The sequence below is a fragment of the Carcharhinus amblyrhynchos genome, chromosome 14, assembly GCF_965287045.1.
Source record: "Carcharhinus amblyrhynchos chromosome 14, sCarAmb.v2.hapA, whole genome shotgun sequence".
NCBI classification, from domain to species: Eukaryota; Metazoa; Chordata; class Chondrichthyes; order Carcharhiniformes; family Carcharhinidae; genus Carcharhinus; species Carcharhinus amblyrhynchos.
The window spans coordinates 21,807,363-21,822,362 of record NC_137337.1 but is presented as its reverse complement, the minus strand read 5'-3'; the positions used below and the strand labels follow the sequence as shown (position 1 = coordinate 21,822,362).

At 45.3% G+C, this 15,000-nt stretch overlaps 1 protein-coding gene across 2 annotated transcripts in view; it reads right to left on the bottom strand.

Moving 5' to 3' along the window:
* LOC145352483 (voltage-gated delayed rectifier potassium channel KCNH5) overlaps nucleotides 1-12,488 on the bottom strand; it is a 302,642-nt gene extending 290,154 nt beyond the window's left edge. For both annotated transcript variants that reach the window (XM_080202395.1, XM_080202397.1), the window contains exon 1: nucleotides 12,284-12,488. In XM_080202395.1, coding sequence (XP_080058521.1) covers nucleotides 12,284-12,356 — 73 coding nt within the window. In that variant the 5' untranslated portion in view covers nucleotides 12,357-12,488. The remainder of the gene's footprint in view (nucleotides 1-12,283) is intronic.
* Between the last annotated feature and the right edge of the window lie 2,512 nt (nucleotides 12,489-15,000).

The following is a 15,000-nucleotide window of genomic DNA, read 5'->3' as shown; positions in this document are numbered from 1 at the left end:
CAAGATGAACAATGTTTCATCCTGGTGCCAGTCTCCTTCAAATTAATTTGAACATTCTCCCATTTGAAAGAAATAGATTGAACAAGTCCAGGGAGCTACAGATTGGTTAGATTCACATTAATAGTAGGAAAGATAATGAAATCTTTATTCAAAATACTATTAAACACTTTTGAAACTGGCATTTCTCTCAAGATGTGTGGCTTCAATCTAAAAGGGCAATTATGTGGCTATTGCTCACCAAGGACTGGTTGATGGACTTGCTTTGAGATGATAATGGGCGGCCAGATGGATTTTCTCAGTAATAAGAGACTCCCAGCAATAATCCCCTCCCGTAATGAAACAGCTACCAGTACATGGGGCTGCCCATCTGGTGAACTCCTAATCCTGTCCTCCATCTCTGTGTCATTGCCATCGTCTTAGATGTCTCCTCCTCATCCTCCTCGTCACCCTTCTCTTCCAAAGAGCTAACTTTATCACTGGCTTCTGTCTCTCTTGCTTGACATATTGTGCAGTGTATAGCAAACGAACACTATCCTTGGACCTTCGCAGGCAAATACTGAAATGCTACTCCAGAGTGGTCATAGAGGTTTACAGCATGGAAACAGGCCCTTTGGCCCAACTTGTTCATGATGCCCCTTTTTTACCCCTAAGCTAATCCCAATTGCCCATGTTTGGCCCATATCCTCTATACCCATCTTACCTATGTAATTGTCTAAACTCTTTTTAAAAGACAAAATTGTGCCCACCTCTCCTGCTACCTTTGGTAGTTTGTTCCAGACACACACCACCCTCTATGTGAAAACTTTGCTTCATTGGACACTTTTGTATCTCTCCCCTCTCACCTTAAACCTATGCCATCTAGTTTTAGCCTCCCGTACTTTTGGGAAAAGATATTGACTATGGAGCTGATCTATGCCCCTCATTATTTTATAGACCTCTACAAGATCACTCCTCAGCGGTCAAGGTATATGAGCCAAATCTTCAGAATGCCAATAGCCTGCTCAGTGATGTTTCTGGTCTGCACATGGCTACCATATAGTATTGACATTCAGGTTCTGTCTGCAGCTGCTTCAAGAGGATCATTCACCATCTCGTTAAGGAGTACCACTTGTCACTCAGAAGCCAATCATAGGCCTGTGTTGGGGACTGGAACAGTTGAGGCTGCTGTGAATTCCTCAGTAGGAACGCATCATGACAACTTCCTGGAAAACACACACATACTAGTGTACAAGTACAGCCAGGTCTCATATAATCATAGAATCCCTACAGTGCAGAAGGAGGCCATTCGGCCCATCGAGACTGCACATAACCTCTCATATTTACCCTGCTAATCCCCCGACACTAAGGTTAATTTAGCATGGCCAATCAACCTAACACGCACATCTTTGGGCTGTGGGAGGAAACCAGAGTGCCTGGAGGAAACTCATGCAGACACGGGGAGAATGTGCAAACTCCACATAGACAGCGACCCAAGGCCAGAATTGAACCCAGGTCCCTAGTGCTGTGAGGCAACAGTGCTAACCACTGTACCATCATGCCACTCATATCATCTCATTGCACATGGCACATATCTGTCCAACTAATTCACTAGACTATCATAAGCTTTGCTTACACTGAGTCTCGATAATGTTAAGATAGGACCTACTGATACAATAGACCCTTACCTTGAGGCAATACCTAATGGTCTTCCTCCTTCCAGCTGTGCTCTGCATTGGCTCTGCTAACTCCAAGCTGTATCCCCGGTGCTGGAAGCACATTGCTCCTTATCTCTGTGGCCCCCAAGTGAGATGGTGCCACAACCCATTTTGTCAAATTGGTTTGTTCATTCGCCCTGCCAACAAGCCTGGCACTCAATGGGATGGATAACTATCAATTTTGGCTCTCTCAGAAATGAAAATACTCCTATCAGGAGGCAGTGTGTGTATTCATTTTCCAAGAATGGTATTTTTGTGAGTTATTTGAAATCAGCCCTAATAGATTACTTTACATTGTAAAATTGCATCAAATTTTAAAGCACAATTGATGTCATTTATGCTGGTATTTATGTCCTTTAGCAACCTCCTCCCACCTTGCTTAATCTCATCCTATCAACATTTCCTTGTATTCCCTTCAACTTCATGAGCTTACCAAGGTTCCCATCAAACATATCTGTGCTTTATGTCTCGACTGTTTCATGTGGCATCATGTTCCGTATTCTGACCACTTTCTGAATTCCCCTGTGGGATCATCAGTGATTATTTTATATGTTTACATTTGTTTTATGGTCTGGGACTCTCCCACAAGGGGAAATGTCTTTTCCACATCATCCTTATCAAACCATTTCATAATATTAAAGACCATTACCTGATCACCACTTAGCCTTCTCCACTCTTTAAAAGACAGATCCATAACAGGTTCATTCTTTCCTAATAGCTATAACTTCTTAGTTCTGATATTCTTTACATAAATCTTTACTGTACTTTCATCAGTGCCGTATGTCTTTTTAGCAATACGGAGGACAGAACTAAAGCAGTTCTATTCAGTGTCGTCCAATCGCCAATCTGTGTAGATTTCAAAAGGAACTGTGCTTTAAATTCTATGTAATCTGTTAGCACTGCTTTCAACTAAATTGCAGGGACCTCATTCATTGAAAAACTAATGCAAGTATCCTACTGGTAAACCATGAAAATATAGTAGTACATTTCATCCTCGGTAAAATATTGGCATCCAACCTACAATGTGGAAGGTTGCTCAGGCATGACCACAAAAGCCTCATCTCTCGATCATCAGTAAAGTGATGGAAAGGGTCATCAACAGCGCTGTCAAATGACACCTGCTTAGCAATATGCTGCTCACCGATGCTCAGTTTGTGTTTCGCCAGGGTCACTCAACTCCAGACCTCATTACAGTCTTGATCCAAATAGGGACAAAAATATTGAATTCCAAAGGTGATGTGCCATTGACTTCAAGGCAGCATTTGACTGAATGTGAAGCCCTGGCAAAATTGGAATCAGTGGGAATCTGGGGGAGAAACTCTTCCCTAGTTGGAATAATACCTAGCACAAAGGAAGATGAGCCAGGATTCTCTAGCCATTTTGCCTAGCCTTTGCTGTCAGTGAGAACAGGGAATTTGGTGCTAAGCCAGATGTCCATTCATTGCAACTGAACTGGAGAATTCCAGCCGCAGGTGAGGTTGGAGAATTCTGGCCAACGTTTCTGGAGGTCAATCATTCCAATCTAAGGACATTGCTGCATCAGTTCCTTTACCCCAACCTGAAGCTCCTAAGTGGCCAATTATTGTCCAGTTAATGGCCATTTCACACCCAGCCTGAATTTTTAGGGTGGCGAGAGGAATTAGCTAGTGTCAGGGGAGCCTAATACTGAACAAGTCTAGGCCTCAAGGCAGGGTGGGTGGGGAGGGTGGGCCTTAAGGTCCGGTGGCTGCTAGACTTCCGTCACCTTCTCACACACCCCCAGCCTCTCCCTTGACACCCCAATCGCCAACTTTCCACCCTTCCATGCCTTCTGTACCTTCCCCACCTTGGAACCCTGGAAACAGTCCTTGCTGTCCAGTTCTGGGACTGAGGTTTGGACATCTTCCTGAAGTTTCTCCCTGGAGATGGAGCTCTTGCTGCTGTGGGGACCAGAGAGCTGCTGGCCAATCAGATTGGCAATTCCCAAATGAGGAAGGTCACCCTGCAGCCAATTGATGCTCATTAGAGCATGAGATGAGGGGGCAGACCATGCCAGTGGGATGTGTTCCCCACTGACCCTTTGGATGGCAGGAAGGGAAATCCCACTATCCAAATGGATCCTTGAATTTTAGGGAAGTCGGGGTGGCTACAATTGCAGATGTCAGATCTGGTCAACATCCAACACAGCAAATAGTTTTGCATACTTTTGTATTTCTTGTTACAAAGTTCTGCTTCATTAACTCAAACACCCAGGACATTTCCCTTAGGTGCCAATGCTGCCTCTATCTGCCAGTCTGTGTCTTGGTATGATCCGCTATGCTATTATTTCACAGCAATTTCAGGATTCTGGTTATATTCATCCAAGGACCAACAAAGGCGTTGACATTATGTCAAGCAGCTCAAATGGATTCATGGTGAGCATATTCTGTTAATTCAGAGATCCTGTAAAATGGCAGTTTTGTCCTTTGAACATAGCTATATATTTGAGAAATATTTTTGTTGATTGTGAGTGGATCTTCACAGGCCAACATGTGCACAAAAGTTGAATTTCCACTTTGGACATAATTCTGACACAAATTGCTCTAGATTCCCAGCTTGGGTCACTTTCTATGCAGAGTTTGTAGGTTCTCCTCGTGTCTGCATGAGTTTCCTCCAGGTGCTCTGGTTTCTTCACACAGTGCAATGCTGATTAGGTGCATTGGCCATGCTAAATTCTCCCTCAATATACCAGTACTGGCGCTGGATTGTGGGGACAGGCGGATTTTCACAATAACTTCATTGCATTGTTTATGTAATCCTACTTGTCACACTAACATACAAATAACTCTTCTGTGTTTGAGCCTCTCAGTTGGGATTCAGCAAAGGAGACATGAGTTTGGCTTCTTCGTAAACTATCTTTATTTTTTTGATCCAACTCCACACACAATTCTCCCCAATGCCCAGTACCATGGTAGCTTCTTTATTTATCCCAGTGACTTCTATTAAATGATTTACATCCAATTTAGAACTTAAGAGGATGGTGACTGTCAACTCATTCCAAACATGCTGCATATCAGTGAATGCAAACTTTGCCATGAAACAGCACAATCGAGCAATGCTGTGAAACAATTCTTTTTCTAAATGTTGCTTTAAATTCCTTCAAATATACAAGAGTGGTAACTTAGCAAAGTTGATTAATACAAGTGAAAATTGATCAATCATTAAAAAAAGTAATGTCGATCATCACATGTGAACAAATTTATTACTGAAATTGCTTCTAAAAAAATCAACAAAGCTGTTTTGTTAGATTGGGAATGATTACATTTTTTTTAGTGTCCAAATCCTTTCCAATTAGTGTCCACATGCCTAAACATTCCAGCTTAATTTTAGGAGCCCTCTTGAAAGGCCTGGAAACAACAAGTGCATTGATTGGTTTTGTGCGTGGAGCTCAATTTGGACAAAATGTTTTTAAAACTCATGCACCTTGAGCTAAATTGACCAAAAATTTGGGATTTGGACCCAAAGACTCAGCAGAAACTGCAGATGCATGTTCCAAATTTCTTACGATTTCTTAGGGATGGGTAGAAGCACTGGCACTCTCCTGCCTTGAGGAAATGGATGACTACAGGATCAACACCTTCAAGGCTTCCCACATCCAGCTCATTACTACAAACTGAGCCATTTTCTCAGGCGCCTTGGAGGATGCCAGTTGCACTCAAATCAATAGTTCCAATTACTTTCAAACTCACGGCGAGCTCAGTCACCATCTGGGAAGATAATTCCAGGTTGGCATCCAGCTTAAGACAGCAATCAGCTATCGATGTAACTCTGCTGGGATAAGCCAATGAAGACCTGTTACTCTTTAAAAACAAAGAGTTGGTTTACGCCTTGTAAATCATTTGAAAATGAGATTGAATCTTTTTGTTCTTTCGTGGCTTTGAGTGTGGAAAATCATGTCTCACAAATTTGATTGAGTTTTTTGAAGGGGTAACCAAGAAGGTCGATGAGGGCAGTGCAGCTGATGTTGCCAGCATGGACTTTAGCAAGGTCTTTGACAAGGTACCGCATGGTAGGTTGTTACATTCGGTTAAGTCTCACAGGGTCCAGGGTGAGGTAGCCAAATGGATACAAAACTGGCTGGATGACAGAAGATAGAGGGTGATTATGGAGGGCTGTTTTTCAAACTGGAGGCCGGCAGTGTGCCTCAGGGATCAGTGCTGGGTCCACTGTTAATTGTCATTTTTATGACAAATTATATATGAGAATTTAGGAGGCAGGGTTAGTAAGTTTGCCACCAAGATTGGTGGGCAGTGAAGAAGGTTATCAAGGATTGCACTGGGATCTTGATCAATTGGGCCAGCGGGCTGACGAGTGGCAGATAGAGTTTAATTTAGATAAGGACGAGGTGATGTACTTAGGTAGATTGAACTAGGGCAGGACTTACTCAGTTAATGTTAGGGCTTTAGAGAGTGTTATAGAACAAAGAGATCTAGGGGTACAGGTTCACAGCTCCTTAAAAGTGGAGTCACAGATGGACAGAGTGATGAAGAAGGCATTCAGCATGCTTGATTTCATTGGCCAGAACATTGAATACAGGAGTTGGGCCATCTTGTTGAAGTTGTAGAAGACATTGGTAAGGCTACACATAGGATACTGTGTACAGTTCTGGTCATCCAACTATAGAAAGGATATTATTAAACTAGAAAGAGCATAGAAAAGATCTACTAGGATGCTACCAGGATTTGATGGTTTGAGCTATAGGGAGAGGCTGGATGGAATGAGACTTTTTTTTCTGGACTGTAGAGGGGTGGTCTTATAGAGGTCTATAAAATAATGAGGTGCATAGATCAGCTAGATAGTCAATAACTTTTCCCAAAGATAGAGGAGTTTAAAACTAGAGGGCATAGGTTTGAGGTGAAAGGGGAGAAATACAAAAGGTCCAAAGGGGCAATTTTTTCACACAAGGTGGTGAGTGTCTGGAACAAGCTGCCAGAGGTAGTAGTAGAGGCGGGTACAATTTTGTATTTTAAAAAGTATTTAGACAGTTATATGGGTAAAATACAGGGATATGGGCCAAACATGGGCAACTGGGACTAGCTTAGTGATTAAAAAAAAGGGGCAGCATGAACAAGTTGAGCCGAAGGGCCTATTTCCATGTTGTAAACATCTATGACTCTATAACTCTGTGTTTCTGCTGACCTAAAGCTTCAAAACAATCACCCAACTCACAAGTCTTCTTGACTTTACCAATGTGGTAAGGTATTCAGTGCATAGTAATAGCAGTATCCTATTTTTAAACCTCTTTGACTAAGACTAATCAAGGGAATTCAAGGTTCCTAAATGCTGCTTTAGTTTTTTTTGCCAGAAATAAAACTTAGCAATTGGTTTAATTAGTGTTTTAGTCAATGGTAATGATTTATTACAGTTAGATTAAACTACATATGGATAATGAGGGCCTGCAGTAATTAACATTAAGTGCTGCATTTCTGCCTTGGTACCATACCACAATATATGGTCCTAATCTCAGGTCAATCAGCAAGGAAAGCTCTAACATGAATAGTATAAAGGATTACTACCATAAACATGGTTCACATAGGAATATTTCCTGGATTGAAAGAACATATTTTGAAAGTAATACGTTCATATATGCTTCCATTCAGAAACAAATGGGGCCAGGTTCAATTTTGGTAGAGGTGCAAAATGAATGGGAGCAGATTAGTCAGTATAAGTGGAAATGAAATTAGGTTTCGTCTGTAACAGGTGAGGTTTTTAATGGGCAGTCAATCTGATGCCTTCTGTTTTGCCCTTCTGTAGAAAGTTGAACTTCAAGCCAAAAGTTTGATTTCTTTTTTGAAGATATGAATTACAAATTATGAGATATTACTTCTAGAAATAGTTTTAACAGCAATTTTTTTGCCCATCTTTCCTCCCCTCTTGGCAGTGTTGATTCATGATGCTTCATGAGCGTTGACCAGGTTGCCGCATATCCCATGTCAACAGCATTTGTGACTGTGACTATGATCCTTGAACATTATTCATTCTAATCTGCCTAAATATCACTGTATCATTTGATACTTGATCACCCCATCCTTGCCCAATACTTCCCCTGGAATTCTAATGGACCACCCTTGCTTATTTAGTACAATCAGAACCACAGCTTCTCCAGCAATGGCTTCACTGCCAATTCCTGTGTCATCACAATGTGCAGTCCTCTTCCTTATGCAACCATTTGGTGACATTAGCCATAGACTGAGTCAGCTTTCACGTACTATCACCCTTCTCCCCAGAGAAATGCACCACTTCTCTATCCATGTTCCATGCAAAGTATGTGGAAGATTACATCAGATTATTTCTTTGACACCCATTCATGGTGGAGCCAGATTCTTCTCTAGGTAAACACTGACTGAAGTAATTATCTTTTGAACCCATTATCTTTGGTCTCACAATGAAGTCAATTTTCTAACCACTTAAACTTATTCACTTGTTTTCTCCTCTTTCCCAGCCATGGTTTCAGAGTGTTCACAACTGGAGAGCTGGAGTAGTCACAACCTTCTATTTGAATCTGTACTGCTTCTGACGCCATATCATTTTCATCACAAAAACCACCTTCACAACATCCACGCACCTCACTCCATCTGTTGTTAAGACACTGATTTACGTCTTTGTCACCTTCAGACTTACTGATGCTAACATCACAGGTGGCGAGAAGTTGGTTCATCACAAATTGGCAATCCAACGTCAGTACAACCATACTAATATATTCCCCAGCACCATGAGCTCTTCTTTTGCCTTATCTGCAATAAAGTTGTCAAACACCATTTCCTTTCACAAAGCCATGCGGACTCTCACTAATTGTATCATAATTTTCTAAATGCTTTTCTACAGCCTCCTTAATATTAGATTCTAGCACTTTCTCGATGATGAATGTTAGACTAACTGGCCTATAATTTCCTGCTTTCTGTCTCTCTCCTTTCTTGAGTAGAAATGATATTTTTGCAGTTTTCCAATCCAATGGGAACCTTCCAGAATCTCGGGCATGTTGGAAGATTATAAACAATCCATGCACTATATCTCTGCAGCTACTTTCTTCATGACTGTGGGAAGCAGGCCATCAGGTCCGAGGGACTTGTCAGCCTCTAGCCACATTAGTTTGCCTAGTACACTGTCTCTAGTGACAGTGATGGTTTTAACTTCCTCCGTCCCTATTATTTCTTGATATTCTTAAATTCTTGGGATCTGTTATGTGTCTTCTACTCTGAAATAGGATACAAAATACTTGTTCAAAGTCTCTGCCATTTCCTTATTAATTCCCAGAACAAAATTGACCCCATGATAAATAAGGAGACATTAGGCCAGATTGCCCAAAAGCATGGCCAAAGAAGTAAGATTTAAGCAGCATCTTTAAGGAGGAAAACCAAGTAGAGTGGCAGAGAGCCTTGCCAGTTGAAGCCATGGTCACTAATAGTAGAACAATTAAAATCAGGGATACTCAAGAAGCCAGAATTGGAGGAGCCCAGGTTTCTCGGTGTTATAGGGCTGGAGGAGATTACAGTGGCAAGGAGAGGAGAGGCAACTGAATGATTAGAATGTAAGGATTATCTTTTGCTAATGAAAATCAGCAAGTACAGGAATGATGGCTGAACAGGACTTGGTGCAGTATATAGCATGTTGGCACAGTGGTTAACACTGCTGTCTCACAGTGCCACAGACCGGGGTTCAATTTCTGGCTTGGGTCACTGCTGGTGCAGAGTCTGCACATTCTCCCCATGTCTGCGTGGGTTTCCTCCGGGTGCTCTGGTTTCCTCTCACAATCCAAAAGATGTGCTGGTTAGGTACTTTGGAATTCTAAATTCTCCCTCAGTGTACCCTAAAGGGTGCCAGAGTGTGGCAACTAGGGGATTTTTACAGTAACTTCATTGCAGTGTTAATGTAATCCTACTTGTGACACTAATAAATAAACTTTAAATGTCATCCCAAGGGTTTTAAACTGTATTCCAAATACAATAACCGTGTCCTTTTCTAATTTCATAATGTCCATGTTGAATACTATATGATTGTTTATGTCCTTCCATCAGTGTGCGAGGTCTTCTGTTAGGCTGTTTATTTTGCTCTGATAAATCGAATTTCATGTTGTTCTTTGTATTATTCAGGGCAGCAGAGTTTTTGGATGACCTCGAGTTTACAGAGAGTGGAAGATGGGAAACCTGCCAGAGAGAGTGTACAGGAATTAGTAATAAACTCGGAGTAACAGAGAATGAGGGTGTCAGCAGCAGACGAGCTGAGGGCGATCAGTCTCAGTGATGGCATGGGGTGCTTGGCAAATCTGCACATCCACGCAGTTCCCATTAGAAAAACAACATCTAGTTATATAATTTCATTTGGAATTACCGACTAGCGATCCAGATGGGATTCCTGATGCAGAGTTATGGGAACAGACAGAACCGCCTGAATAACCCAACCCGCCAACACATTTACAGGACAGAAACGGTGTTTAAATTGCATCCCAGAATACAACTATTTCGTTTTTTTAATTTCCTAACTTTCGTGGTGAATACGGCATGCTCATCATGATGGGGGGGTTAGGTTGTCTGTCTGGCTGTTTCGAAGTAAGTCGATATCCTTTAGTATCCAATTAGGAAACGAATTGAGCTGCTGTTAATTTTGAAGGTGTTGAGGTACAAAATGCAGAAACAATCTGTTTCGAAGTTCCAGAGCAGCCCTGGTGCATGGCCCGACCTGGCATTCCTTCACGCGTCCTTTTGATTCCCCCTTCGTTCTGGTTCTCTCCGCTGATGCATGGAGAACTTTAAAAGGACGGGTTTATAAGAAGCGAAACCTGTCACTTTAATAAATAGATCAGCCACGCTCATTAGGAAAATGGTGCTTTTAAGAGTTGATTTGCAGCCGGCTCTTGACGCGTGGTATCAGTCAAACTGCTTGACGTCTTCTTACAAAATGACTCTCTCGAAAGTTGGTTGCAGCCGAGGTTACCCACAGGCATTAGTGTTTGTGTGTGTGTGTGCGTGTGTGTGTGTAAGGAGTGTGTCTGGTTAAGGTGTGGAGGTGGTACTGAGGTTACAAATGCCACTGCTTGAGGAGTAACAGCGACCCGTAATGGCAAGAAAAATACCACGGAGTTTTTGGTGGGCTTGTGAAATGATCTGTTCTGCTTTTACAACCCCTTCCAGCGCTGAATTTTGCCTGAACGGTTAGTGCACGTCACCCTCTCCATCACTCAGGATTTGGACAGATCACAGCGTTTGTCAACAGTCCCCTACGATCGCAAGATAGGCTGCCAGTAAGTAACACACTGTACCAAACAGATATAATCTAGATATGAAACCCCCACTGAAGCAGATGTCTCGACATTTTTCCCCAGCTCTTCAAAAGACAGAAAGCACTAAATGTACAAGATGCAATTTTAAAACATTTCTTCAACTAAAGTTCCGTCAGGAAAATGAAATATAGGTGCCTTAAATGCTGTGAGCTGCAAAGAAACAGTTTCTCTTTTTAAATTGGCGGCCCGCGAATTTCGCACCTAACATTAAGGTAGCATTTCTTTTTTAGATTAAGCATGTTTTTTTTTGCAAAGGACTATGTATTGAGTGTGGGCGCAGTCCTATCATCTCCCACAGCATCTTTTCCACAATCCCCAAAGTATCATCGTTTATTCTGCTCTCCCGCGTTTCTAAGTGTCTATTCCAACAGACGGAAACTGGATTTATCGGGACGCTTAAGGCAAAACTGTCCTGGAATCCTTTCCCTTTGCAATCCCTATGGTCGGTTGTGAGTCGGTTGTCGATTGCAAGTCCCTCTGAGTGAACTCTGAGTTAGCTCTCTCACCTGCCCCTGTATCTGACCCAAAGTGGCAAATCTTACCCCCCCCCCGCCCGCCCCCCGACTCCTGAATCCAGTCTCCGCCAATTGCTGTGGTACCAAAACTTAAAAAAAACACTAACATGTAAAGGGGCTGTGATAGTAAGAATGACGGTGGAGAAGAGTACTTGTATGTGTTTGGGCACAGCTCAGTCATTTTATATACATAGACATTATGTATATTCACAGTAACTTCATTGCAATGTTAATGTAACCCTACTTCTTGATTTGATTTGATTTATTACTGCCACATGTATTACCACACAGTCGTTTATTGCGCGCGATACAAACAGAGCATGCCGTTCACAGAGAAGGAAACGAGAGTGCAGAATGTAGTGTTACTTGTGACATTAATAATTAAACTTCTATATATTTACATATATGAAAAGTTCAATCGCTTCCCACAGTGAACAAGTGTTCCAACAAATTACTTTTCAATCATTCTTAGCAATTCTCCTCGTTTATTTGTCTGGTGAGGAAGAGGACAGGTTCAAACTGAACCCTTAACATAAACATCCAAATTCTGAACAGATCTATCTCTTCTCCCAACACCTTCAGATATATATTTAAGGATGGATTGATAAGTGCAACTGGCAGAATGCAAGGGGATTAAGTAAAGGAGACACAAACAGGCTGGAAGGGTTGAATTGTCTAATTGCAATGTTGCTAAGTATGCAGAGGGAATAAAGACTCGCGCCGCCACTCTCTGCCTAAAGTGCTGTCACCCAGCGCGCCGCTGCCAGTTGTTATCTTACCGCTGGATCTCCGGACAATATTTTCCAAGAAAGTATTCTGCGGTGCCACCAGCCCTCTTTTTCCTCCGGGCATCCTGGGTCTGCGGAGTTGTGTGGAAAGCTGTGGCGAGGGAGCGGCTGCTGCTGCGGGCGGGCGGCTGCGGCCAGATGTTGGCAGTGAGGCGGGAACAGGCTCATAGTGAGCGCGGGGGCTGCAGCTGGCGCTGCCGCCGCTCTCGGCACATCGCTGGCACTGGCACCGCGATTGCGCACTCCGCTCCTGACGCACTCTCACTCACTCAGCCCCCCTCTGGCTCTCCTCACTGTTGGGGGGAGGGAGGGGGGAACACACACAGTCTGGGGACTCCTCTGCAACACCCACCCCCTCCCACACACACACACACACACACACAAACCAACCCCCCACACTCTCCCACCCCCCCCCACACACACACACACAAACCAACCCCCCCACTCTCCCACCCCCCCCTCCCACACACACACACAAACCAACCCCCCACATTCTCCCACCCCCCCCCACACACACACACACAAACCAACCCCCCACACTCTCCCACCCCCCCCCCCCCACACACACACACACAAACCAACCCCCCACATTCTCCCACCCCCCTCCCACACACACACACACACACAAACCAACCCCCCACATTCTCCCACCCCCCCCACACACACACACACACAAACCAACCCCCCCACTCTCCCACCCCCCCCTCCCACACACACACACACACAAACCAACCCCCCACATTCTCCCACCCCCCCACACACACACACACACACAAACCAACCCCCCACACTCTCCCACCCCCCCCACACACACACACACACAAACCAACCCCCCACATTCTCCCACCCCCCCTCCCACACACACACACACACACAAACCAACCCCCCACATTCTCCCACCCCCCCTCCCACACACACACACACACACACAAACCAACCCCCCACACTCTCCCACCCCCCCCCTCCCACACACACACACACACAAACCAACCCCCCACACTCTCCCACCCCCCTTCCCACACACACACACACACACACACACAAACCAACCCCCCACACTCTCCCACCCCCCTTCCCACACACACACATTCATCCCACACACAGTCTGGGGACTCCTCTGCAACACCAACCCCCTCCCACACGCACACACACACAAACCAACCCCCCCCACACTCTCCCACCCCCCTTCCCACACACACACACACACACAAACCAACCCCCCACACTCTCCCACCCCCCTTCCCACACACACACACACACACAAACCAACCCCCCACACTCTCCCACCCCCCTTCCCACACACACACACACACACAAACCAACCCCCCACACTCTCCCACCCCCCCTCCCACACATACACACACACACAAACCAACCCCCCACACTCTCCCACCCCCCTTCCCACACACACACACACACACACAAACCAACCCCCCACACTCTCCCACCCCCCTTCCCACACACACACACACACACACACACACAAACCAACCCCCCCCCCACACTCTCCCACCCCCCTTCCCACACACACAGACACACACACACACACATTCATCCCACACAGAGTCTGGGGACTCCTCAGCAACACTCAGCCCACTCCCACCCCCCACCCCCCCAAACATACACAACACCAACCCCAACACCACCCCCCCCCCACACACACACACACACACACACACCCATCCCACACACACACAGTCTGGGGACTCCTCAGCAACACCCACACCTGCCCCCTCCCACACACACACACACACACACACATACCAACACCCAACGCCCCCCTCTTCTCCCAACGCCCCCCCCCCCCCACACACACACACACACACACATACACACACACAGTCTGGAAACTCTTCACCGGCACACACCCACATCTGCCCCCCCTACCTGCCCCCCCCCCACTCACATACACACATAGTCACACACACCCTCCCCACACACATACCCAATTCCAGGCACACACATTCCTTCCAAATATAACCCTCCCACACCCACCCCTCCCCATACACACACACACATACACACATTCTGGAAACTCCTCACCAACACACACACACCAACCGCCCCCTCCCCCTCCCCCAACACACACACCCATCCCATACACACAATCTGGGGACTCCCCACCAACACAAACTCATCCCCTCCCCACACACATACCCAATCCCAGGCACACACACTTCCCCCCCCCCAACAACACAACCTCCCACACCCACAACCACAACCCCCCTTACACACACACACACACACGCACATTCTGGGGATTCCTCACCGATACACACATCCACACCTTCCCACCCACCTCCTTCCCCACCCCACACACAGACATATACCCACACACACACACACACACACACACACACACAGTCTGGGCTTCTCACCAACAGACATATCTACACCTGCCCCTCCACCCACATTTATTCATACCTCCCACCCACCCATACACGCACCCACATTTAGCCATCCACCACCCCCCCACACACACACACACACACACACAAATACATACATTTACTCCCCCCTCCCCCACTACCACCACACACACAGTCTGGGGACTCCTCAACAATACCCACCCACTCCCCCCACTCACACATACACACACATACCAACCCCCAACACCCCCCTCCTCCCCCCCCCACACACACATACCAACCCCCAACACCCCAACCCCACACACAAACACACACCCATCCCACACACACAGTCCTCAG